The sequence below is a fragment of the Pinus tabuliformis genome, chromosome Q (genome assembly GCF_031772625.1).
Source record: "Pinus tabuliformis cultivar Carrire ecotype Pingquan chromosome Q, CPIR1, whole genome shotgun sequence".
NCBI lineage: Eukaryota > Viridiplantae > Streptophyta > Pinopsida > Pinales > Pinaceae > Pinus > Pinus tabuliformis.
In genome coordinates this window covers 227235188-227262481 of record NC_142296.1, presented here as the reverse complement: position 1 = coordinate 227262481, position 27294 = coordinate 227235188, and the positions used below count along the sequence as shown (strand labels likewise).

At 43.2% G+C, this 27294-nt stretch overlaps 1 protein-coding gene across 1 annotated transcript; it reads left to right on the top strand.

Moving 5' to 3' along the window:
- Window positions 1–195: 195 nt before the first annotated feature.
- Window positions 196–25654, top strand: LOC149219023 (serine/arginine (SR)-type shuttling mRNA binding protein-like). The gene is made up of 6 exons (XM_089384224.1): window positions 196–653; window positions 1308–1409; window positions 1522–1806; window positions 2464–2514; window positions 24411–24707; window positions 25168–25654. The coding sequence occupies exons 1-6, from the start codon at window positions 285–287 to the stop codon at window positions 25222–25224; spliced, it is 1161 nt and encodes a 386-aa protein (XP_089240350.1). The 5' UTR covers window positions 196–284; the 3' UTR covers window positions 25225–25654.
- Window positions 25655–27294: the final 1640 nt, after the last annotated feature.

The window sequence follows — 27294 nt, the reverse complement described above, 5'->3', positions numbered from 1 at the left end:
ATTTAAATATATATATTTTTAATACTTAAAATTATTTGTGCAACACAACTATATCGATATCTTTATTTATTTATTCTTAATCCAACACCCCAACAATGTTTGGACTGGAATTTTTCTGCAAACCCAAAGATATCTATATTGCTATTTATATCTTCTTAATCCAATGCCGCAAATTTACATTTTATGGAAACTGAGCATGAAGTTCAGTCCCATCGCACATAAATCGCCTTATCCTCTTCCATTTGTATAAGAACTGTCTCCATAGTTACACTGCTGCTGAGGAGATGGCAGCTTCTTCATATTATTGTATGCTAACAAACACCCATCTCAATCTTAATCACCAAAGCACTGTTCTTCCTCTGAGATTCTCCTCTGTGAAACTATCAGCGCGAACCCATTGCTCTCTCCAACGCTCCCATGTTGTCGTGCGAAGAAAGGTATTCAGAATCACAGCAATAGCTCAAGAAGAAACGCAAATTACGGAGCAATCAGTACCAGAGGAAGAAGAAACAAATAAAGAGCAACAGCCAGAAAATGAAGAAGAGTTACCACGTAGAAGAACTAAACTCTATGTGGGCAATCTCCCTCGGAGCTGTGACCATGCACAGCTTACTCAGCTGTTTCAGGAATTCGGAACCGTGGAGTCTGTAGAGGTACTTCTCATTTTCATAACAGAATGGGCACATATATGTGAAAATATATATGGATTTAGGTGTGTTCTTCACCTTTTTAAGGGTGCGCAAGACCTCCTCCTGTAAAAAAGAATCTTGATGAAAGAAGCCCAGCTTTAAACATCTTATTTAACGCTGTTTATAATATTTTTGGAGTAAATTGTGTCAAAAATGTGAAACATCCCGTGTTTAGGGTAGACAGTCCACCCATCCTTATTGTCATGATTTTTTTTTTTTGAGTAGACACTCTACCATTCTCAATTCCATGGAGTAAAAAAAACATGATTCACATTTACAGTGAACACTACACCCATGATAAGTGAACACTCCACTCATGATAGTACTCATGAAATAGAAAACATAACTGTCATGGTCAGGGATTATGTTTCTAGTCTTAACTATAGGTCCACTGGAACTTTTCAACATTTCACACATTTTACTCCAAAAATACTATGAACAACATTATTCCTAACCGTATAAATCTTCAGGATCTCATTTGATTTCCGTGGTTGAACATCTAGGATTCAGTAGGATAGAATATATTGAGAGTTATAATTGCAAATCATTTTGTTGATGGATTCAGGCGCTGAGGAAGTGCTTTTTGTCTTTGATGTCTAACAAACACATTGGCCACAGATTGTTCGTAACGAGGAAACTGGGATAAGCAGAGGATTTTCTTTTGTCACAATGAGCAGGGTTACAGAAGCTAAGTCAGCCATCGAAAAATTGCAAGGCTATGTAAGTGGCAGTTTTGTTCTTGGGTTTTTTTCATCGTATATGTTTATACGGTTCAGTGCAAATGCATCTTATAGATTGAATTCCAGGTGCTTGTTGTATTTTGAAAATAAAGGACTTGGATGGACGGGATATGATTGTCAACTTTCCAGCAAGAGTAATATCCAAGAAAAAGGAAACCGATGACTCCTATGTTGAGACTCCATATCAATTGTTTGTGGGTAACCTCGCTTGGTCAGTGAAGAAGGAAATCCTCAAAAGTTTGTTCAGTCAGTTTGGGAATGTGTCAGCTGCGAAAGTCATTTATAGTGCTAAAGGCGGAGTGCCTCGGGCTTTTGGCTTTGTTTGTTTATCCTCACAATCAGAAATGGAGGATGCCCTTGCTGCACTGCACGGGAAGGTAATCTTTCATCCTTTTCTTTTCTTTTTTTAATTGGAAATGCTTTGAGAAACATGCCCCAAAATGATCCAAAGGGTGGTCAATCCTTCAGTTTAGGTGTTAGGTCTGAGAGGTATCTGTTGTGCCAAAGTCGTCTGGGATTTGTCTTGCACAATACATAGGGTTTCATCCCTTTGAAACTCATGCTATGCAGGCAGGGCAGATCCAAGCCAGAGGGGAGCACTCCATTTACCTCATTAGTGAACCAATGTCCCGTTGGCACAATTTTAGACTTTGATTTTGTAAATTGACAGGAGATGAATATACTTCCCATATTAATTCCACCCTGTCAAAAATTGCTCCTGTGAATTAAAAGTAACAAGAAAGATACAGGAATTATGGAGAAAGGCAAAACAGTTTCAATAGTTCAATCACAACCTTTGTTGCTTCCTGTAATGGGCAATAGAACTTACTGTTGTTCTTTGCGTTCCATCAATCTTTTGTCTATGCTCCTAAGAAACTTTTAACATACACTCTTTCGGTTACCTAGCATAGTTAGGATGATATTATGCAGAGGGACAATCTGCTTTTTCTAACATTTTGTAGCCTTCAATTCCAGTATATGATGCTAATCGCCTCTACCATTTTCATTGAACTACATGTTTTGTGATGATGTAGGAGTTTCATGGACGGAATCTGATGGTGAGACGAGCCAAACCAACGAGCAAAGTATGATCACTTGCGCTGAATCCTAAAGAAGTACTGCATTTCATCAGACACTCTCTTTGTAAACATTATAATATATATATTAAACTAGAATCTAGAGAAGATGGTGAATAGGATCATTCGGTCCTTGTGATTGCAGTTCATGTTTTAGGCATCTACATGATTATCAAAGGGAAAAGGTCTGGTGTGTATTCTTCTTCCATTGCATTTATTCCTTAAGAATTCCGCTCATCAAATACAGTGTGGAAGTCTTCCACAAGCAGTAGGCATAAATCTACAACTAAAGATTGTTACAATACTGAAACATGACATGTTTGAAGATAGAATAGTTCTTCAGAATGGCGGCCGTGGTTTGTTGCGTAACCCCACCAGAATTTCAGCAAATGCTTTCTATGTAATATCAGCATTTACCTTTCGAGACATAATAACTGAATGCCTTTTCACACATGACTTCTGATATTTTTCATAAAGGTGTGGAAATTCATGATCATCTCTGCCAGTCAGTCTAAAGTTTCATCATAGCTTGAGCTTTGGTGCTGCCCTTCTTAAACATTTTTTTTGGACTAATTTCTATTACCCTGATGTGACAAGTTCACTCTTCCGAATCTGGGAATATGACAATTACTAAAGACAGCTTGAAACATCCTAGAATCCTTTGGCTAAGAATCAACAAGTGGGATGATCTATTCTGTCAAAAGTGGCCCAGGACTTGCACCTGGCCGCAACTGCAAACCAAGCACAAGTACAAGCAGTCCACAAGGGGAAAACATGTCTCTACGAAGACTTATACTCTGGTGGGAGCATTAGCAACACCCTGCTTTCATCAACCAAGCAAACCCCCATGGACCTGTTACCACAAAATCTGGCAGGCCTTGGAGAGGGAAACCCTACAAGACAAGAGCTAGACAAAGTGCTAACAATGGGGCAGTGTTGTAAACATCCCAATAACATCCTGATTTTATCACGATATCACGATTTTTTGGCCTAGCCGATATTTGTCGATTTTTAACAATATTTTGATGGTGTTGTCACTCATTGAAAAATGTGTTTTCAGCTGTCCAAAGTGCAAAATAGCAGAAAAGTTTGCTGCCATCTTCCAAGCCACACAAGCACTCAAAGCTAAATCGGACCCTCTCCATTGAAAGGTTCTAGAAAAAGCGACAACATCTTTTTCCCTGGGTACGACAAATTTTTACATTTCCTTTGTCAGGTGAGCAAGGGAAGTGTGGGTTGAAGATCTCTCACCTTGGCGACTCCACTGTCTGAATTTCATTATAAACACCCTGGCTACTCCACTGTCCGAATCTTATGGTAAACATCCTGGCGACTCCACTGTCTATATCTTTATTTGATCATCCTGGCTTTCAAGCGGCCTCATATTCGCTCTGATGCTAAACAACAAAAAACTTCCCCTACATCTGAACTTGAGATCACTCACCTAAAGGGGTTTTCAAAATGGCCATTCCTGCATTCTTGGCCAACAAATTTGCCCCACTAGATTTTTCTTCTATTGCTGGTTATCCCAATCATGTCCCTTCATTTCATGAATGGAATACCTATTTGCCTAGATTCAATGGAAACATAGATAGAAGGCTGGACCAACACCTCAAGGACTTTCATGAATGCATGGAACAATAGGGTATTGTTCTTGAAGATGTACAAATGAAATTGTTCATGTATTCTTTAGACGAGGATGCTAGAGTTTGGTATAGAACAATACCTCATGGCAACATATCTTCCTTAAAGAGCTTTCACATAGCATTCAATCATTATTGCAAAAGATTATATCCACCGGATGCTCTGTTTGAAGATTGTTGTGCATATTTCAATGATGAAAATATTTCTAAGGTTACTGATCCTGCTGAATATGTTTGTGAGACTCCATTCCAAGAAGATATCTACTTGCATCAAGAAGCATTGCCCAATGATCAAGAAAGCGAAGAAGGAGACAACATTGAGCTGCAGACAAACCCTCAGAGGTCTTACTCTGCCGAATTGTATGATTCTCTTTCTTATGATTCGTATGACTCCGATGGGCAGTTGAGCAATGCAAAACCACAACAGTCTCAGTCATGGGACGCTGCACAAAAAGAGGAGGCCCACCAGGAGGGTAACAAAGAGGCTCCAGTTCACGATTCACATCCTTCAAATGGAGAACAAGTTCAAGAAGCAAGTAATGAAGCTGTCGGTTTCACTCTTATTCATGGTTGTATGTTTGTTGCTAAATAGTGAGAAGTACTGTTGATTTTTGGTAGCATCAGATATGCTCTAGTCGTGAAAATTGGTGGAGAGGCTAAGGCACATGAGATTTCCAAGACCCAGGAATTGTTTGGGGAAATTCCACTTGGATGGAGATATATTAAAATAATTAATATTTTTAATGGGGTTCCTAAGTATAAACTTAGGAAGATTAAAATATTAATGTGTATTAATATAATATGGGTGAAAAAGTTCTAAATGACGAAGATCAAGCCAAACCTAATCCTAGCCGTTGATTAGGGACTTAATCTCGGCCGTTGAATCGTCAACAGGAAAAGTATAAGAGGAGGCTTGAGGGTCAGTTGGGGATACACCAAGTTGATTAGTCAATTCGATTTTCTGGGGCAAGGTTTGCTGAGAAATCGAGTTAGTGATTTGTTGCAGCGAGGGGCAGTCGACAGAAGGCCGATAATACATAACAGAGAGGCAAGGAGAGTGTCGGAGAGATAGCGCAGAGCCTAGGAAGGCTGACGCAGAGGCTGAGGAGGCCAGCGCAAAGGACGCAGAGGGCCAAGAGGTTGACGCAGGCAGCGCAGAGGGCTGCAGAGCTGATGCTGGGTTGAAGAGGCAGCACTGAGGAATTTTCGTGGGGCAGACTGAGAGCTGGTTAGCTGACGCAGAGTCGTAGAGGGTGACACAGTCTCTGGAGGGTGACGCAGTTCCTGAGGGTAGCTTGGAGCAGCTTTCACTGTCCGACTAAGGGAACAGTCGAATTCACTGTGAGGCTATTCATCTGGTTGCTGATTAGCCGGAATATCTATCTCCGAGGAAAGGTACTTCTGCCAAGGAGAATCTCTGAAGGGTGAGCCATTTTTGGCACCCTAGTTGTATTTAGAAAACTGCATAATAATAAAACCCTCATATCTACTGCACCGGTTTTCCTACATTGGGTTTTTTTGGGGACGATTGTCCAAAAATAATGGTGTCCCTTGTGTTGTCTCTGTTTATTTCAGTTACTGATCTGTATATTTGTGAAGGCTGTTGTTGTGTTTATTTCGATGTTTATATGATTAAATAACTTGTTAATGTAAAGAACAAGTAGGAGATAATAAACCAGAAATAACAGTAGGGATTTCTGATGTGTCAGACTTAGAAATTCCAACATGGTATTAGAGCATTGCGGATCACAGGAGGATTGAAGGCATCAACAGAAATCTAAAATTTGTAGTAGTAGCAGCTGTCCCGACAGACGATGTTGTTCCAGAGCAGAAGCAGCAAGAGAGAAGTGACACAGAGCCCGCGTCATCATTTTTGAGCTAGGAGGAGGGTCAACGGAGAGGCAGAGAGGGGCAGATCAAACCTACGCAGTGCCCGATCATCTTTCTCAGCCAAGAAGGATCGACTATGTGGCTTGGAGGAGCAGACACTGCCTTTGCCGGGATTGCGCAGAGTGTGAAAGGCTCAGTTTCTTCAGTTGCCAGGGCTTGGGGAGCTGTGGGTAGATTGTGATTTGAGGAGTTGGTGGGACGTTGTTTCTGTCGAAGCAGAATAATGTCTAGGGAGACGGAGCCAAGGTAGAGGGAATCACTACCTCAATGGATTTCTAGCCAAGCAATCCAGATTCGTGTTGCAACGACAAAGGAGGATTGGAGAGGAGTAGTTCGACAGTTGGCAGGAGGATTTCCAGGAGGGAAGTCGAGACTCAGAGGGAGTCTAGAAGAGGAGCAGAGATGGTAGTCAATGGATTGAGGGATCAGGACAGATTGGATGGAGCTTCCAATTTTGTCATCTGGAAGGCCAGGATCCTGGCAATCCTGGACAGACATCGCATCAAGGACTTTGCCTTGAAAACCGTAGCTGTCCCAGTTGATCCGAATGCTAATGAGAAGTATGAGGAGGCTGAGGCGAAGGCAAAATGCTTGATCCTCGACGGGTTTAAGGATCATGTCATACCACATATTGCTGAGAAGAACACAGCAAGGGAGATGTGGGAGGCGCTGACCACCTTATACCAGGGCTCTTTCGTGCAGCGGAAGATGCTATTGGAGAATCAACTGCGGTCATGTCAGATGCAGAAGGTAGAGCATATAGATCCATTCCTTCTCAAGTTGCAGGAGATTTGCGACTAGCTTACTTCCGTGGGGTCTACACTGGATCTAGAGTTTATGGTCAGGACTGCCCTGAATGCAGTCTTCGAGGAGTGGGAGACATTTGTCCAAAGTATTTTGGGTAGGGCTACTCTTCCTAGTTGGGAGGAGATGTGGGTAGCTCTTTGCCAAGGATAGATTAGGAGGATGACCAAGGCGGGGCATAGTGGCAAGGGAGGCCTAATCAAGAAAGAGGAGGAGGAGGATGCGACTCTAACATCTGCAGGACAACAAGGGAAGAGGAAGAAAAAGGACATCTCCAAGGTTAAGTGCTTCCATTATGGGGAGCTGGGACATTATGCATCCCAGTGTCCCAGGAAGAAAAACAAGGGAGAGACTTCCGATTCAAAGGCAGCTCTAGCTAAGGCGGAGAAAGAGGTCGAGACTGATGACGGTTGTGCCATGAGTGCTCATGCACCTCTAGAGAAGAGGTGGGGAAACATCGAGTTGTAGTTAGGTGGACTATAAACTAGGGGCAGGATCCTTGAGTTGCCCAAACTCTTGGATCACATCTGGCTACGGGAGTCCTTAACGACAGTAGCATGATGACAGATGTTGGGTGGAGCAAAGTGTGGTGGAGCAACAAGGCAAGGCTAGAGTGCAGAAGTCTATAGTAGCGCAGCAGTGTGAGAGGCACAAAGGTGTTTGCAGTAGCGCAGTGGCAGCAAAGGGAGCACGGGTTAGCTGCAGAGGCAGCTTCAACATCACGAGGCTACCAGACTGACTGGGATGTCAGTATTTGGGAGAAATCAGTTACCTACTTCTCGGTAACTGAGTTGTAGCGCAATAATTAGCAGTGGCAGTGTAGGGGCAACATGTTTAGAGGGAGTTGCAGTACAGATGTGGTAGTGGCAGTGGCAGTGTCTTGAGCAACAGTACAGGAAGCAGCAGTGCAGGGGATGTGAGGCAGTAGTGCGGAGGATCAATATGATGTTTCTGTGGTGAAGCATTACTAGAGCACATTCCTTGCTAAGAGGGAGTGTTGATTTTTTGTAGCATCGGATGTGCTCTAGCCATGAAAATTGGTGGAGAGGCTAAGGCACATGAGATGTCCAAGACCCATAAATTGTTTGGGGAATTCCACCCAGATGGAGAGATATTAAAGTAATTAATATTTTTAATGGGCTTCCTAAGTATAAACTTAGGAAAATTAAAATATTAATGTGTATTAATATAATATGGGTGAGAAAATTCTAAATGACGAAGATCAAGCCAAATCTAATCTTAGCAGTTGATTAGGGACTTAATCTCGGCCGTTGATTCGTCAACAGGAAAAGTATAAGATGAGGCTTGAGTGTCAGTTGGAGATACACCAAGTTGATCAGTCGATTCGATTTTCTGGGGTAAGGTTTGCTGAGAAATCGAGTTAGTGATCTATTGCAGCGAGGGGCAGTTTGGCAGAAGGCTGAGAATACATAGCAGAGAGGTAGGGAGAGTGTCAGAGAGACAGCACAAAGCCTCAGAAGGTTGACGTAGAGGCAGCTAGGACTGACGCAGAGGCTGAGGAGGCCAGTGTAGAGGACGCAGAGGGCTAAGAGGCTGACGTAGAGGGCCAAGAGGCTTACGTATGCAGCGCAGAGGGTTGCAGAGCTGATGCTGGGCTGAAAAGGCAGCGCTGAGGAATTTTCATGGGGCAGACTAAGAGCTGGTTAACTGGCGCAGAGCTGTAGAGGGTGACACAGTCTCTGGAGGGTGACGCAGTTCTTGAGGGTAGCTTGGAGCAACTTTCGCTGTCTAGCTAAGGGAACAGTCGAAGTCACTGTTGCAGGAAGCAGAAGTCGGTTGCTATAAGCACCGCCAAGACTGAATACATGGCTACGAGTATGATCTCTTATGAAGCTGCATGGTTGCGGAAGCTCTTAAGTGCGCTGTTTTTCTCTGTGACAACCAAAGGTAGGATTCAATTATTGAGGAATCCTGTATTCGACAATTGCTCCAGCAGACAGACATCCGATACTGCCGTATCTGGGATATGGAAAGTCGATGAGCAAGGAGGCTTCATCGCACTGAGATGATGTACAGGTCGCTAAAGCCCCGGGGGAAAGATCAAATTTGTGATTTTCTCGAACGACTTGGAGTCGTCGAGAGACCTTTGTAAAAAGGTCTTGCATGTTGCATACATTGAGCTCTGGGAGCTCTGGGGGGCTTGCGGTTCTTACTGGAGCAACATACGACCACAGGGTGACTCACCCTCCCCTGGTGGTGCGCACTGGAACAAGATGATTCGCTCTCTTGTGGGACAAGATGATTCGCTCTCTTGTGGAACAGGATGATTTGCTCTCCTGTGTAGCAGGATTGATGTGTTCTCCTGTGAGGCTTGGATTGATGTGTTCTCCATGGCGATTGTAGCAGGATTGATGTGTTCTCCTGTGAGGCCTGGATTGATGTGTTCTCCATGGTGGCCTGGATTGATGTGTTCTCCATGGCGATTGTAGCAGGATTGATGTGTTCTCCTGTGAGGACAGGATTGATTATGTTCTCCTGTCGAGGCATCCTACCCACGCTGTCTGGGACTCATGGGAAGTACCTCTCATCTGATCAATGAGCAGGGAAATGAAGTTAGGGACCATAGTAGTACCGATGGACGCATCGTTGTATCTACCGTACTCCCTACGCTAAGATGTCCTCCATTGATCTGGGATCAATGATACTGGTCTGGGACCAGTGGTAGGAGTTGTACATACTATGACGCTGACTTCGGGTCGGCTGAGACTGGTCTGGGATCAGTGGTACATACTCCGAGACTAACTTCGTGTCAGTGCAGGACTAGTCTGGGACCAGTGAGAGTCGTACATACTATGATGCTGACTTCGGGTCGGTTGAGACTGGTCTGGGACCAGTAGTACACTCTCTGAGCCTGCGATACTGGTCTGGGACCAGTGGTAGGAGTTGTACCTACTATGACACTGACTTCGGGTCAGTTGAGACTGGTCTGGGACCAGTGGTACATACTCCGAGACTGACTTCGTGTCAGTGCAGTACTGGTCTGGGACCAGTGAGAGTGGTACACACTATGACGCTGACTTCGGGTCGGTTGAGACTGGTCTGAGACCAGTGGTACACTCTCTGAGACTGCGATACTGGTCTGGGACCAGTGGTAGGAGTGGTACTTACTATGAAGCTGACTTCGGGTCAGTTGAGACTGGTCTGGGACCAGTGGTACGCACTCTGAGACTGACTTCGGGTCAATGGAGAATGATATGACTCATTCTCGATCAATTCTTCTTCTTCATAGTTCAGCAGAGCCAGCAAAGCAGAGTTGAGCAGAGCTAGCAGAGTTGAGCAGAGCCAGCAGAGCCAGCAGAGCAGAGCTAGCAGAGCTGAGCAGAGCCAGCAGAGCAGAGCAGAGCCAGCAGAGCTAGGCAGAGCAGTGCAGGGCACTAGTGGCCGAGAATCGAGATAGTACAGTCGGACATATGGATCAGTGGATGGAGTTCTCCCTAGTTGAGAGGGAGTGTTAAATTGGAAACTAGGGCCAAACTCCATGTGGGTCGGCTTATTTATGGCAGCTGATATATTTATTGGATCCCTCTCGTCGAGAGGTGTAGGATTGATCCAAAGATCATCCAATTCCGATAAGTATTTATGGAGATATGAATTTATTTTGTTTATATAATTATTATCAAGCCGACCAGCTCTTATGTAGGCTCTAGAAGCCCAAACGTCATGTCTATTCAATCATCCGCCTTTAGTATAAATAAGAGAGGATTTGGAGTCATTAGCACAACACATTCTTGAGTAGTCTCCTCCTCTCCACGTCTGGGTTTTTGGTGAAGGAGAGAGACATCATGAATGATACGCTGGTCACTCAAGTAATGCCCTAGCTGCTGTACGTTGCCCCAGCCGTAGATATCTAGCCGCAGTGAAGGAGGCCTCATACGCAGTCAAAAGAAAGGCCCTATCCGAGACTCTAACACGCTGTGCTAGAAACCTTTATACACAGGCCCTAATACGATATTAACACGCTGGACATGGAGAAATTAGCACGCTGATCACAGAAATATTAATACGCTGTCCAAAGAAGATATTATACGCTGGTCATGGAGAAATTAGCACGCTGATCACAGAAATATTAATACGCTATTCAAAGAAGATATTATACACTGGTCATATAACACAGAGAGCACCCATATGCTGAAGCCCCTACGCGCAGTCAAGGGATAAACGTTATCAGTGTAACAGTGTCATATTATGGGACGCAGATATATATATCCGCTTCAATATATGGAATGCAGATATATATATACAACCCCGTCATACAGCCCATCATATTCATTACGTGATACCTTAACATACGCAGCAAACATTACAGTGATGTACGCAGTGATAAATACACTGTCCAGAAGTTTCATGCGGAGGCCCTAATACGCTGACCTGTAGACTTATACTCAGGCCCTCATACGCAGCCTAATGCAGTCCATCTTCGCTGGCCTAAGGAGGCCCTAACCACAGATAAGAGAGGCCTTATATGCACTCCCAGAATAGACACTATCACAGCTAAAAGGAAAGTTCGAATTGCTGTTGGTAACAACACTGTCATAGAGACAGGACTGTTTGTATATTCTTTTGTGACTGCATGAAGTTGTTCTCTTCTTGTAGGAGAACCAAGTTAGAGGAGCTAAGGGATAGATCTGTTGGGATCTTGTTGGAAGGACAAGAAGCAAGGGTTATGTTGCTTGGAAGCCACAGAAAGACTGTGTGTTAGGCCGCAGGCCATAACACCACAGTCTAGGATTGTGTAGGAGTTTTGAGGACTTGTACATATGCCCAAATCAACAGCATATCCGAGTAGTGTCCTAGTTTGTTTGAAGGACTGTTTCAATAGTGCTTGGTACCCTAACCAGTCATCATGATGATAGCAGCAAAATATGTACAACATGATGATGGAGGGCAGTAAAGTTGTGTACAACAACTCAGCAATAAAACAGTATGATGCGGCTTGGACAGCATGAAGCTTGGCAAGATCATGGGCTGCACAGTGATCATGAGCAGCATGAAGATGCATGATGCAGCATGATGATGCTACATGGTAAGGTGCAGTAGATGAACAAAATGGATAGGTGAAGTCGTCACCTAGGAGATTCAGTTGAAGCAGAATGTCTTCAACTGATCTCATCATTATAGGAAATGATCTATGCTCAGATCCAGATAAGTCAAAGTGTTGACTTTTGTTGTAAATGTATTATCTCTCTCTCTCTCTTTCTCTGCTGAACTTTGAAGATAAAAAAAGATTTGATCAAAGGGTTTCCCCACACGTTGTGGGGTTTGTCCCTGGCTCGCACCATATCTTGTGTCCTCTTGCCTTGGCTTGTCTTCTGCGATTTATATTCATGTTCTATCTGCAGTTTACTTTATGCTAATGTGATTGCTAATATGGAAAAGAAATTAAATAAATTGCTCTAGCATAGAACATACCTAAACTTAACACTTTCTATGGACTGTGACTTGAGTATGCCCTTGAGGGTAACTCGAATTATGTTGCTTGGAAGGACAAGATGGAGGTAGTGTTGGAAGATAATGCGCTAAAGGAATTTGTAGATAATGATATCCCAAAGCCTCCAACATTTGATGGTCACGATCTAACAGAATGGAAGAATTGTGTAGAAATGGCGAGGAAGATCATATTGGAGGGAGTTCGAGACCATATTGTCTTGAATATCCATGGGAAAAAGACTCCATATGCAATGTGGCAAGCCTTGACATATTTTTTCCAGAACAGTAGCGACCATAGGAAGCTGGCACTGAAGGACAAGCTTCGGAATATCACGATGCAGAAGGGCGACACAATACCACAATACTTGAGTAGGTTCACACAATGTCGTGATGAACTTAGGAGTGTTGGTGTTACGGTTGTAGAAGATGATTTGGTAAGCCTAGCACTTGTAGGACTTCCCAATAGTTGGCATAGCTACTGGGATCCAGTAAATGGGAGGAAGAAGCTGCCAAATTGGGAATGATTGTGGTTCGATTTGGTGCAAGAAGAAATAAGGTGAAACACCAGAGATGAAACTTCATCCAAGTGTGATGATGAGGAGAACTGTGCCTTGGCTGGAAAGGCAAAGAAAGGGAAAGGGAAGAAATCCCAATCCAAAGCAGAATCTGGTCAAGGGGGCAAGAAGAAAGACTTGTCCAAAATCAAGTGCTTTCACTGTCATGAACTGGGACACTATGCCATGAAATGTCCACACAAGAAAGCAGGCAAGAAGAGTAGCAGGTGAAGCCTTGGCTTCACAATTCGAACTTGATTTTACCCTCATTGCATGCATGGCAAGAACAATGATGGGTAGTGTGTGGTATCTTAACAGCGGTGCCTCATTCCACATGACGGGCAACAAAGAATTTTTCAGTGACTTGGAGGAGAAGGATCTCCAGATGCACATTGAGATGGGAGATGATGGAAGGTATAACGCGATCGACATTGGTACAGTTACTTTTCAGAGGGAGTCTGGCTCCCCTCTTAGGCTCAAGGATGTGATGTATGTATTGGGTTTGAAGAAGAATCTAGTTTCTGTCGCGGTGTTGGAAGACCGTGGCTACGATGTGATATTCAGCAAAAGGAAGGCTTTCTTGAGACACATCGCCACAGGACAAGTGAAGCAGATTGAGGTTCGAGTGAAGAACCTCTACAAATTAGATGTGGAAGACTGTGCAACATTGAGCACAAAAGCAGAGAAGGTGCAGAGTCGAGATGTCGGCGAATTATGGCATAGAAGACTTGGCCATTTGCATCATGGCACTTTGAAGATCATGCAGCAGATTTCTCGAGATGTCGGTGAATTATAGCATAGGAGACTTGGCCATTTACATCATGGCGCTTTGAAGATCATGCAACAGATTTCTATAGGCCTCCCCAATGGAGCACTAGAGCAGTGGGATACATGCAAAGGGTGTACATTAGGGAAGTACACAAAATCTACCTTCAATGATCGGGACAACAGGGCGCATGCAATCCTTGAAAGGACCCACGCTGATATATGTGGACTTTTTTCGACAGCTTCCACTGCCAAGAACATGTATTATGTTATATTTGTAGATGATTTCTCACGGAAGTGATGGATCTACTTCATGCAGAAGAAAGACCAGACATTCTCCAAATTTGTTGAGTTTAAAGCACTTGTTGAGAAAGAGACTGGAAGGAAAGTGAAGGCTCTCAGGAGCGATAATAGTGGTGAGTGCATGTCAAAGGAAGGCATTCAACGGGAGTTGACAACACCTCATAACCCACAACAGAATGGGGTGGCTGAGAGGAAGAACAAAAGTATTGTGGGAGCAACACGGGCGATGTTGCATGACCAAAGCCTACCTCTACACTTGTGGGCTGAAGCATGCAACACAGTGGTCTATTTGCAGAAAAGGAGTCCTCACAAGATTCTTGGCATGAGTACACTAGAGGAAGCTTTTTCAGGGAAGAAACTAGATGTGTCACACTTTAGGATCTTTGGATCATCAGTTTACTGTCATGTTTCCAAGGAAGCAAGGAAAAAGCTAGAGTCGACAATAGAGTTGGGCATATTTGTGGGGTACATAGATACACCTCACAACTATAGGGTGTACTTGCCATCCCTTAGGATGACAATGGTCAGACGAGATGTGAAGTTTGATGAGGAGAAGGCAATGAGGTGTTCTCTTGAGAGGGAGCTTCAGTTGCAGCATGATCAGGAGCTTTTGGCTCCAAAGGAAGAACCTTAGGAAGTTATGGAGCAACCACAAGTAGAGGAGGAGAGAGTGGAGACATCCACTCAAGCAGAGACATCTAGAGAAGGAAGGAAGCAAACCAGGGAAGTTGATAGATTATTGCAGGATGCTAGAGAGAATGTGGGAGCACCCACATCACAACGCAGACAGAGGAGGTCACCAAATCGGTACACTGGGTACATGGCTCTGATGAGTGAGCTAGTTGAGACAAAACCATCCTCATTCGAGGAAGCAGTGCAACAACCAGTATGGGTTGATGCTATGGTAGAGGAATATGATTCCATTGTCAGAAATAGTGTTTGGGAAGTGGTCCCAAGACCAATAGACAAATTAATGGTTGGTTCGAGATGGATTTACAAGGTAAAGCATGCAGCAGACGGGAGCATAGAGAAACACAAGGCCAGATTTGTGGCCAAGGGGTTCTCTCAGGTGGAGGGAATTGACTATGAGGAGACATTTGCTCCAATAGCAAGGTACTCATCCATCAGGTCAATTTTAGCACTGTCAGCGCAGATGGGGTGGAAGATCCACCAGATGGATGTGAAGACAACATTCCTTAATGGAGTTATTGAGGAGGAGGTGTATATTGAGCAGTCAGAGGGGTTTGAGACCTTTGACAAAGAGTCGCATGTGTGCAAACTCAAGCGAGCGTTGTATGGACTCAAGCAAACAACCTGTGCTTGGTATACCGGGATTGATAGCTATCTCACCGGTTTGGGCTTCACCAAAAGTGAAGCAGATGCAAACCTTTATCACATTGTGGTAGAAGGTAAATTATTGATTATTGTTTTATATGTCGATGACTTGATCCTTACTGGTGATGAGCAGCTGATCAAATCTTGCAAGGAGGACCTTGCAAGAGAGTTTGAGATGAAGGACATGGGACTCATGCATTATTTCCTTGGTTTGGAAGTATGGCAAGGAGATGGGGAACTATTTGTCTCTCAGGGCAAGTATGCCAACGAGATACTGAAGAAGTTTCACATGGAGAGTAGCAAACCCATGGACACTCCTCTAGCAAGTAATTGGAGGAAAGAGGATGCCACTTCAGGTGAGGAAGTGGAGGCTACCATTTACAGGCAGCTTGTGGGTTCACTTATGTATTTGGTGAACACACGACCGAACATGTGTTATGTAGTTAACCAGCTTAGTCAAGCCATGGTTAAGCCAACCAAATTGTATTGGAAGGTAACAAAGCATGTGTTGAGATACCTCAGAGGCACTACTTAGTTTGGTCTTTGGTACAAACGGACAGAGGGAGTGAAGTTGCAAGGCTTCACAGATGCAAATTGGGCGAGGAGTCCATCAGATAGGAAGAGCACTTCAGGAGGAATTTTCAGTGTTGGGTCAGCAACAATTTCTTGGTATAGTAGGAAGCAGAGATCTGTGGCACTCAACTCAGCGAAAGCAGAATACATGGCTGCAAGTCAAGCAACATGTGAGGCTATCTGGATGAGAAAGATTCTTGTTGGGTTATTTGGTCAGAAGATGGATCCTATAGTGATTTACTGTGACAATCAGAGTTGTATCAAACTCTCTGAGAATCCAGTATTTCATGATCGATCCAAGCATATCGACATCCGGTATCACCATCTACGAGATTGTGTGCAGAGGCGGATTATGTTGTTGCAGTACATTTTGATAGAGGAACATGATGCATATATTTTGACAAAGGCTTTTTCAAGAGGCAAATTCGAGTTCCATAGAAGCAGGATTGGGGTATCTGATAATCCCTTTCTTGTTGAGAGGGAGTGTTGAAAATGCAACAAGAAAATCCTAATTTAATTTTGCCTTGATTAAATTAGGAGAAATTCGAATTTCAATTTCAGCAAAATACTTGGAGGTAGTTAACTGAGGTGACATAGCTCTTGTCACTTAGTTAACTTAGTAAATTCGAGTTGGAGACACTTGAGTTCAGTTCTACATGATTGATTGCTAATTTGTAGCAATCTATTTCAGTTAATTTGAGTTATTGTCAGTGTAACTAGTTCTCACTGTTAGTAGAACTAGTGGAGGTTCAGTCAAGGGTGTGTAACTTTTTTCACACTAAGTGATCATCCAGTTAAACTGATCAATCAACTTAAATTAACTCATACATGCAGAGAATTCGAGTTACCCAGTTGAGATTGGAGTTCAAGGGCAATGTACTATCAGTTGTAGAATTTTCCAAGTTGTAGAGGTGGTGCATGTAGACAAAGAAGGGCCTACAGGAATTGCGCTATTCTCAATGAGTAATTTCCCTAATTAATAGGGGCCTAATTCCTCATCAAACAACGCAAGGAAATAGGAGCTTGGCAGACTGTTGATTTGGGGTAGCATCAGATGTGCTCCAGCCACGAAATTTGATGGAGAGGTTGGGGCACGTGAGATCTCCAATACCCAGAAAGGGTTTGGGTAGATTCTAAACAGATCAGGAGATATTAAAATAATTAATATTTTTAATGGAGTCTCTAAGTCTAAACTTAGGGAAAATAAAATATTAATGTGTATTAATATGAATCTGTGTTAGAATGGTCCAAAAGACATGGATCAAGCCAGATCTATTCTTAGCTGTTGATTAGGGACTTAATCTTGGACGTTGAGATGTCAACAAGAAAAGTATAAGAGGAGGCTTGAGGGTCACTTGGAGAAGACACCAGAGTGATCAGTCATTCTATTCTCTAGAGCGGGGTTTGCTAAGAGAGATAGAGTCAATGATCGGGAGAGCCACTAAGGGGCATTGAGTACAGAGAAGCAGAGAAGACAGAGATTGTGTCAGGAGAGCAGCGCAGCAGCCAAGGAGAGTGACGCAGAGTTAGCAAGGGCTCACGCAGGGCCACGCAGAGGTAGCCAAGTGTTGCGCAGAGCACAAGAGAGGCTAGCGTGTCTGACGCAGAGGCCCAGAAAGTTGACACAGGGCCTCCTGCGGTTGACGTAGGCCAAGAAAGGCTGACGCAAGGCTAGCGTGAGACAGAGAGGGGTTGACGCAGTCTAGATTGGGCAGACACTGGGGTTGCAGAGCAGTTTTGTGCTGAGGAGCTGCCAGAAGGATTTTTCGGGGTTTCAGCTAGGAGATTTCTCTCAAACTGTGAGGTATAGTTGCTAAGGAAATTCTCTGTTGGGTAGGCCAGTTGTGGCACCCAGATTGTACTCTGATATTGCTTATAAGAAAACCCTCAGATACCTGCACCAGTTTTCCCGCATTGGGTTTTTCCGGGGACATTGGTCCAAAAATAATGGTGTCATGTGGTGTGTTTGTTCTTGTTTCTTTTAGTTGTTGATCTGTAATATGTTGAGCATGCACTAGTGTTTATTTTCAATATTTACTTTGTAAATAACTTGTTAAAGAAAAATAACAAGTAGGTAGGAATAAATCAGAAAAGGTGCATGAAGGGTTTCTAAATTAAGTAAACTTAGAAACTTCAACATGGTATTAGAGCGTGATTGCAGAGCACAGGAGGACTAAAAGACATCAGCTGAGCGGAGCAATAGCAGCAGAAAACAATTGTCCCGAGGTGACAAAAGCTGTTTCTAGCACCGCAGAAGCCAAGAAGTGTGACGCAGAGCCAGCGAGAGCCACGTAGAAGAAGCCGGGAGCTACGCAGAGCCTCAGAGAGGCCAACGTTGTTGACGCAGAGGGCCAGAGGGCTGACGCATGGCATCCCAGGGCTGACGCAGACCCATCTAGGGTGACGCAGAGCTAACGTGAGGCAGAGAGGGGCTGACGCAGTTCACAGAGAGGCAGATGCTGGAGTCTAGAAGGCTGTAGAAATATTGTAGCGTGGAGCTGGTGAGGTATTGTAGTCAGAACAATACCTGACAGTGCAGGGCCAGAGGAGTTGTTACTGAGGGTTTCTAGTCGAGGACCCTGGATCAACAGTGTAGTTGCACAAGATAATTAGAGTAGGGGGCATCTCGACAAGCGGCAGAAGGATTTCGAGGAGGGAAATTAGGACTCAGAGGGAGTCCAGAAGAGAACTTCCAGACGGGAAGTAGAGACTCAGAGGAATCGAACAGAGAACTTCTAGGGGGGAAGTAGAGGAGTGTCATGGCACTACACGGGGTAAGAGACCAGGATAGACTGGACGGAGCATCGAACTTCGTAGTCTGGAAGGCCAGAATCTTATTAGTGCTTGACAGGAACGTGTCAAGAACTTTGCCTTGAAGGTTATAGCTATCTCAGTCAACCCCAATGATAACAAGTACGAAGAGGCGATGGCGAGGGCCAAGTGCATTATCCTTGACGGGGTCAAGGATCATGTGTTACCACATATAGCCGAGAAGGAAACAGCAATTGAGATGTGGGAGGCTCTCAAGAACCTGTACCAGCATACTTCTGTGCAGAGAAGAATGCTGCTCGAGAACCAGATGAGGTCGTATCAGATGAAGAAGGGTCAATCGATTGACACCTTCCTCGGAGGACTGAATGAGATTCGAGACTAGTTGACTGCTATAGGAGCGACACTGGATCAGGAGCTTATGGTGAGGACAACCCTGAATGTTGTCTCAGAAGATTGGGAAGTGTTTGTCCAGAGTATCCTGGGCAGAGGGACTCTCCCACCTTGGGACGAGATGTGGGCAGCTCTTCGCCAGGAAGAGATTAGACGGCAGTCGAAGACAGGTAGCAGCAGCAAAGGGATCAAGGTCAAGCAGGAGGAGGAGGATGTGGCCCTAGCATCTGAGGGAAAGCAGGAGAAGAAGAAGAAGAAAGATCTCTCCAAGATCAAGTGCTTCCACTATGGGGAGATGGGTCATTATGCAACCCAGTGCCCAAGGAAGAAGAGTAAGGGAGAGTCTTTCGAGACTAAGGCAGCGCCAGCACGTGCAGAGAAGGAAATTTTGACAGATGATGACTGTGCCATGAGTGCACACGCACCACTTGAGCGGAAGTGGGGAGACATCGAGCCGTAGTCAGGCGGACTACAGGCGAAGAGGGGCAGGATCCTCGAGGTACCCAACCTCTTGGATTAGACCTTGCTACGGGAGCCCGACAAGGAGTAGTAGGACTGGATGGGTGGGTAGGGACGGATGCGGATGGAGCGACAAAGAGAGCTATAGTGCAGGAGTCCTAAGACAACGCAGAGCTAGCAGGCTATAGCAACGTGAGAGGCACAGGAGTGTTGCATTAGTGCAGGAAGGCACAACGAGGTGTGCAACGGTGCGAGATGCAGGGAATTGTTGCAGCGGCACAGAGGTTAGAGAGAGGGAGCACTTGTCAGCGGCAGAGGGAGCTTCAGCATCAGTGGGTGTTTCTAGCCCAACAAGGAGGTCAGTTGGGAGATCAGTTACTTACTTCTCAGTAACTAAGTTGCAGTGCAGTAGTGGGCAACACGATGCAACATGATGAGAGGAGGTACAATGTAGATGTAGTGCTGGGAGGAAGGACCAGCGACAACACTGATGCAGAGGGAGCTGTCGTACAGATGCAGCAGTGGAAGTGGCAGAACCATGGGCAATAATACAGGATGCAACAGTGTAGAGGATGTTGGGTAGGAAGGCCTAGCATCAGCGCAGATACTGATGCCGGATGATTAGAGTAATACTCAGTGAAGAGTATTGCTAAAGCACAGTCCTCACTAAGAGGGAGTGTTTATTTGGGGTAGCATCGGATGTGCTCCAGCCACGAAATTTGGTGGAGAGGTTGGGGCACATGAGATCTCCAATACTCAAAAAGGGTTTGGGCAAATTCTAAACAGATCAAGGGATATTAAAATAATTAATATTTTTAATGGAGTCCCTAAGTCTAAACTTAGGGAAAATAAAATATTAATGTGTATTAATATGAATCTGTGTTAGAATGGTCCAAAAGACATGGATCAAGCCAAATCTAATCTTAGCTGTTGATTAGGGACTTAATCACGGCCGTTGAGATGTCAACAGGAAAAGTATAAGAGGAGGCTTGAGGGTCACTTGGAGAAGACACCAGAGTGCTCAGTCATTTTATTCTCTAGAGCGGGGTTTGCTAAGAGAGATAGAATCAGTGATTGGGAGAGCAGCTGAGAGGCATTGAGTACAGAGAAACAAAGAAGGCAGAGATTGTGCCGGGAGAGCAGCGTAGTAGCCAAGGAGAGTGACGTAGAGCCAGCAAAGGCTCACGCAGGGCCACACAGAGGCAGCCAAGTGTTGCGCAGAGCACCAGAGAGGCCAGCGTGTCTGACGCAGAGGTCCAGAAAGCTGACGCAGGGCCTCCTAGGGCTGATGCAGGCCAAGAAAGGCTGACGCAAGGCTAGCGTGAGACAGAGAGGGGATGACGCAGTCCAGATTGGGCAAATGCTGGGGTTGCAGAGCAGTTTTGTGCTGAGGAGCTGCTGGAAGGATTTTTCGGGGTTTCAGCCAGGGGATTTCTCTCAAACTGTGAGGTATGGCTGCTAAGGAATTTCTCTGTTGGTTAGGCCAGTTTCGGCACCCAGGTTGTACTTTGATATTGCTTAATAAGAAAACCCTCAGATAGCTGCACCAGTTTTCCCGCATTGGGTTTTTCCGGGGACATTGGTCCAAAAATAATGGTGTCATGTGGTGTGTTTGTTCTTGTTTCTTTTAGTTTCTCATCTGTAATATGTTGAGCATGCACTGGTGTTTATTTTCAGTATTTACTTTGTAAATAACTTGTTAAAGAAAAATAACAAGTAGGTAGGAATAAATCAGAAAAAGTGCATGAAGGGTTTCTAAACTAAGTAAACTTACAAACTTCAACACAGACTGAGAAATTGGCTAAGTATTGGCTTGAGTTAGTTTGTAAGGAAGTGAGATAGATTATACTATTGCGGAGGTTGCTCAGGCTTGAGCAAGCATTGTATTTCTTCTCTATTTTTTGATTAATGCAATACATATAGTAAGGGGTTTTGAGTAGTTGCTTTCCCCTAGATAAATCTTTTTGTATGTGTGTTCAATCTTGATGCATGTTAATGATTTGTGTTCTCGATCGTGATTTGGTTTCCGCAGATGAGTAGAGTAGCTTCAAGTCTTGTGATCTAGTAAATTCCATGAGCAGTTTTGAATCTACACATTAAATTTCTACAGATGCTCCATCAATGAGGGCTAAAATATCATACGTGCCCTCCTGTGTCTCTTTGGATGAGACAAAACCCCATCTGGGCCTTGGATCAACTGCCAAGCGTTGAGTGCAAATGTGTCGCCGGTTGGGCAACATGGTCTAAGTGTATCATCATCTTTGTATGGTTGGGGCGCGAATAAGCAATGTGTTGTCCTGAAAAAGCCCATGGTATAACAATCAATGCTTTGTTGTGGTGGAGGCCCATGGCTCTTAACGCTCAACCTACAAGTGTCATTATGACCCTTTGAAGGGCTTGTATCCCGTATAGGGAGGCCAAGTCCAAGATGGATACCCACCTGCAATCTTGTATAAGATCCAATGCATGTCTTCACCTTCTAGTACAACCAATCATTAGTGAAATTGAGTAAATAAGCTTGCTAATCAAGGGCAAAAATAGACACTTCATAGTGGCATACCCTTCCAAATGGGCTTTAGAATGTACAAATGTTTTCTTGCTTGACAAGAGAGGTTAATAAAGGACCCTATTAGGTGGTTTCAACCTCTAAGGGAGTGACGGGTCTATGGTACATCCATCAAATGGCAGTTGTCATGTGAAATGATGATAGAACGATGTAGGGGCAAGAGGGAAGGTTCCGAGCCACATGCCATGGTACAAGGGTATCTATAATGAAGGAAGCCCACACATTAGGTGTATAGATCTAGGAGGGATCAATCATGGTACATGAGTTACCCCGAACTTTGTTTTTCCTCCCTTCTTCATATGCCTTTTGCCTTTTATTGATTTTTTCTTTCTTTTACTGCTTGGGGCTCCAGGGGATGAGAGAATGATGTATATGATGTAGCAGTGATTACCCCCCCTTAAGTTTGGCAGTTCATCGCCCACGAGGGGTTGGGACAATCATGGGTTCCTTAATGATGTAGGAGGCACTCATAGGGGCCCTAGGAACCAGGGTGATGGTCATAGTAATAGGGGGTAGAGTTCATGTTTGGCTTTTGCCCACGTGCTAAACTTTTGTCTTGACCATCTTTTACATTTTGTGGTACATTTTCTGTTGTAAGTGGCCAAATTATGCTTTTATCTTTCTTTTTAGCTGCATCGACCTCCTAGGCATCGTTCCAAGCCCGACCCAACGTGTGGACAAGGGGAGGGGGGGCTAACACCTTGTGGACCCAGATGAGAAAAATGTGAAAGGGATTGTAATGAGCAGAGGGGAGTGAAATATATGGTGTTGGAAGGCGGGACCACGTAACCAAAATTAGGGTTTCCCATGTAGTGCCACTCCTAAAGCTAGTAGCCAATAGAGGAGATCCCATGGGACTAGGATACAAGATTAACCCCCAGGTTGAGACAAGGGAACAAGAGTACAATCCAAGCCCATTCTTTCTGTCGAATCCCCTCACTAATCCATGTCCAAATGTGCCCAAGAAAAGCAAGCATAAACACCCAATTACATAATGAAAAGTCATACCTTCAGGGTTGGAAGGCCCACCTTCAAACATATGATCATAACAGATGAGCGAGGGCACACAATGGCTATCTTAGGTGGCGGAGAATGGTGGCACATCAAGCTATTCAGTGGCTGAAAGGGGCTGCTCGTTGTCGACTGAAGACAAATCTAGGAGAAACTTTCTCCTATAGGGGTCACCCACTAGTGGTGGGTAACAGGTACCACTGACCCAACTGGTCAGTACTCCTAACCTAGACTAGTCTTGGTTCACCAACCTGGTGAAAACTCCAAAGGCTACACTCCATCTGAGCAACTGGGCCTGGGGTTAAATGAGCTTCTCATCCAAACTGGAGAGACTAACCCTGATGCTGAAAGTCACACACTCAACTGAGTGAACCTGGGCTTCTAGGACTATTCTCCCCTTCTGGTCAACATCTTTGACACAGGGAGAATAATTGTCCGTGATGCTATTATATCAGCACCCCATTTCAATGAGAGGGGTAATCGCCACAAGCCCCATCTTGTCCGTAAAGTATCCAAACTTTAATCTGGACAATGGCTTCGTCAAAATATCTGCTGTCTGCTCATCAGTGGAGATGTATTCGAGCCTTACTGCTCTCCTCCGACAATATTATCTTTGTATACAGAAATCTGTTGCTTGGCAGCATATGTGGTTTACTATAGTATAAATCTTTTTAATGAATGTACTGCATTTATAATTGTAAGGATCCTTTTATTGGCTAAAAGGATTCTCTATGTTCTCTCTTTGTTCCTTCTCGAGTAAAGAAAACAAATATTATAGTAAAGTCAAGAGAACCATTGTTAAAGATCTTTGCATTCATCTTCATCAGTGATCCAGGGTAGGGTTAGGATCAGGATCCCCGGCACACATTTCTCTTCAATCTGTCAGAAGATTGGTCAGGAATGTGACTTGTGTCACACTGAAGCATTGTATCCAAGCTAGTTGCGATGTGTCAGTCACAACAGGCAGGCTAGTCCCTGTAAACAATAACTCCACTGAGCATAAACTTGATGCAATTTATCGGTAGAGTGCAGAAGTAGATTTGTGATTGGTGAAGGCACTGACACAATGTCACAATTAATCGTTTTAGCCTTTTTTCCATATTAAAATCAACTTGAGACATCCAAATATGTTATTGTTTCCTTGTCTCATATTTAGCCCAACGTTGACTTTAAGGGTACAGTCATTTGAATGCTTGATGACCTTCCCAAAATTGCAGTAGAGATTTTTTTGCATTTTCTACAAGAAACTTCTAAGAAGCTGATGCAACCATTCTAAAGCTAGATGGCTCTTAAGATGATGAAATTTTAACTGTGTTGAGTGCATGTTGTTTTTTTTAGAGGCTGTGCTGACCTAATGTATCATACTGATATATTTAGTTTGATTCATCACAGGATATGGTGGTAAGTAATGTTGAAGAGAACACTGCAAAACCTTCAACCATGGAGGAAGATAGCAGGACTGAGACAGTCAATACCACTTTTGTTGGAAGTCCATATGCAGTATATGTAAGTAATCTCTCGTTTCAAGTGAAGAACAAAGCTCTCACAGAATTATTCAGCCAACATGGAAATGTGTTGGATGCAAGAGTCCTTTATGCTCGTAAAGCTGGAAGATCCCGTGCCTATGGTTTTGTTAATTTCTCTTCACAGGCAGAAGTTGAGGCAGCAATTACTGCATTGGATAAGAAGGTAATTTTGATACACCTAGTTTGGACTCATTAATAGATGGACTTATTCTTTGCATTTATCAAAAGAATAAAAGAAATCCAATTCTATTGTTGATAAACATGACCCAAGGTCACATTTAAGATTGTTCAATGCTCAGATATCATAGGAACAAATAAAGAATTGCACAAGGGGAGAAGGGAGAATGAAAAAGTAGTTCTCAATGCCACTCAAAAGTATCAGAGTATTCTAATTTCTATGATAGACCATTGTAATACACATTTTCCCTCCCATCAGCATTAGTTGATTGCTGTTTTTCTCTGTTTCTTGCAGTTGAATATATTGTGTTTTGTCATCTATGTAGTGTAGGGATGCTTTTCTTTTGGTGCTGCTTTCTCTTAATGGTTTATGCAGTGCAGATATCAATACCATATGTAAATGTAGACCTTGTTTATTGAATTGACTCCTTTTTTCATTGTTGTAGGAATTTTATGAAAGAAAACTAGTAGTGAAAGAAGCAAAGTTGAAGAGCCAATTATGATCATCGATGAAAATTTGCAGAAGCCAGGATGTTCCGTCCTGGATCTCATCTTTACAAGGGCTGTACTTAAGCCAGACCTGTACAAGATGGCAAATTGCTAGTTATGGTTTGCGACTGCAATTTTTTCTCAAGGATTTTATCCAGCATGACCAGAAGTATGGTTTGGTGAAACGGCTCCTTTGCGTTCCATTTCCCTTGGAATTTATATCATATTGTTGAAATAGTTTGCAAGGGTAGTAAAGGAGCAAAATATGGTGGGCATAATGGTAAATTATTTTCTTTTTCTCTTTGGATTAACCCATTAGAGCATTTACAGGTTTTTTCTAAAGGACTTTAGCAAGCATGTCTAAAATACGGTCTGGTGAAAATCCTCCTATGTATTCCATTTTCCCTGGAATTTTTATCATTATCATTGAAATCGTTACATGAGTAGCTGGGTGTAATGGTAAAATATTTTCTGTGGCTCTCTCAATACATCCATTAGAGCTTTTGCAAGTTCGTGCATTCTCAATACAGTTTGTGTCTTTTACAAACTGCATTTTAAATAGAAACCGTTCTTTTCCAAGTTGTCGTTAGTTGATTTAATCTCACGAAGAGCATTGCTATAAACATGTGAGGCTGTTGACACTCTTAATTTATCCCATTGGACTGTCATATGAGAAGTAGAACATTTAAATCATAAACATGAAGTCTTCTAAACTTAAGTCTTGTATCATTTTCTTCCTTTATCAAAATTGGTTTGAATTTGCTTGGAGCCTGGATTAATGTCCTATAGAAATTGTTTTGAAAACCAAGTACCGTCTGGTGCGATGCATGTTTCAGTTTTGAGTAGTTTAGAAGTTTATTGCTTTGCTTTCTGAAAGCAATATAGGTTCCTCTACAAGCCTTTATTAAGTAGATAGTTAAGGCATTTGCCATTAACTACCATGTGATCTTAAGTTTAGTATTAATAAAATTTGTTGCCAATTAAACTATAAACAAATCTGTTACATGTGAAAAAATAAAATAACAAGAGCATCGTAATGACTGAAAATGGGTAATCATCATCTCTCTGAGAACCTTCTTCCACCATTTATGACTAGGGCACCGAAAATTCTGTTCAAATTTCTCTTACTAACCTTGCACAGTGACAAGAATATTCCTGCAAAACCAAAAGTCAGTTCAATAGTAGATACAAATGGCACCTTCTTCAGTTAACATACCTGTCCTTTCAATGTAAAAAGGATTTTAGACAGGAATATTCCTGCAAAATCAAAATTTAGTTCTGTGCTAGACAGATATGACACCTCCTTTAGTAAGCACAACTTGAAATCCCTTTCAAAATAAAGAGAATATTAGGAAGATTTTGATTTTTGAATGTTCCTTTTCCCAGCCTTAAATCTCTCCCAGCGGAGTTGTGAAAGAATCCACTCTACAGCGTCAGACCTTCAAGAAAATTGCAAGTGAAGCACACTAAAAAGCTGGAAATCCGAAAAGGCATGTTTCTCATATTCAAGCTGACCGATCACATATGTGATCAACATGCACCTCCATAGAGACAAATCTGACCAATGGGGTTGTGTTTCAGCAGTGAAGATGGTGGCATGTTAGACCACTCACTGAGGTTCAATTGTTATGGAGACGCTAACAAGTGGTTGGGGCTAGGTGCAAGTCATAGGCAATTTTCATGGAACAATGCCCATCAGCTGAGACAGCTTTACAAAAGGAAACTACTTACGATTAGTGAGTCACCTTTACAAGGTTGTCTCTCACCGAGAAAATGCACTAGTTGTGATGTCTACCATATTGAGGCCAATTAATGTTAAATATTTTTTTTAAACAAGTTTATACTTGATCATCAAGCTGTTTGAATTGTAGGGAATTATGTTACACCCAAGGCTTCTTGGAAGCGGGAGCGGGAGAGGGGAACGACAATTTTAGAAGCTTTTGGGTAGGGAGCGAATTTAATATAATATATATTTTTATATATTTTGATGCATATATGTCAACAAAAACATGTAGAATGATGAATTAGTTATAAAAAGCATAAAAACATGGATTAAACCATATAACATCAATCATCTAGTAGAC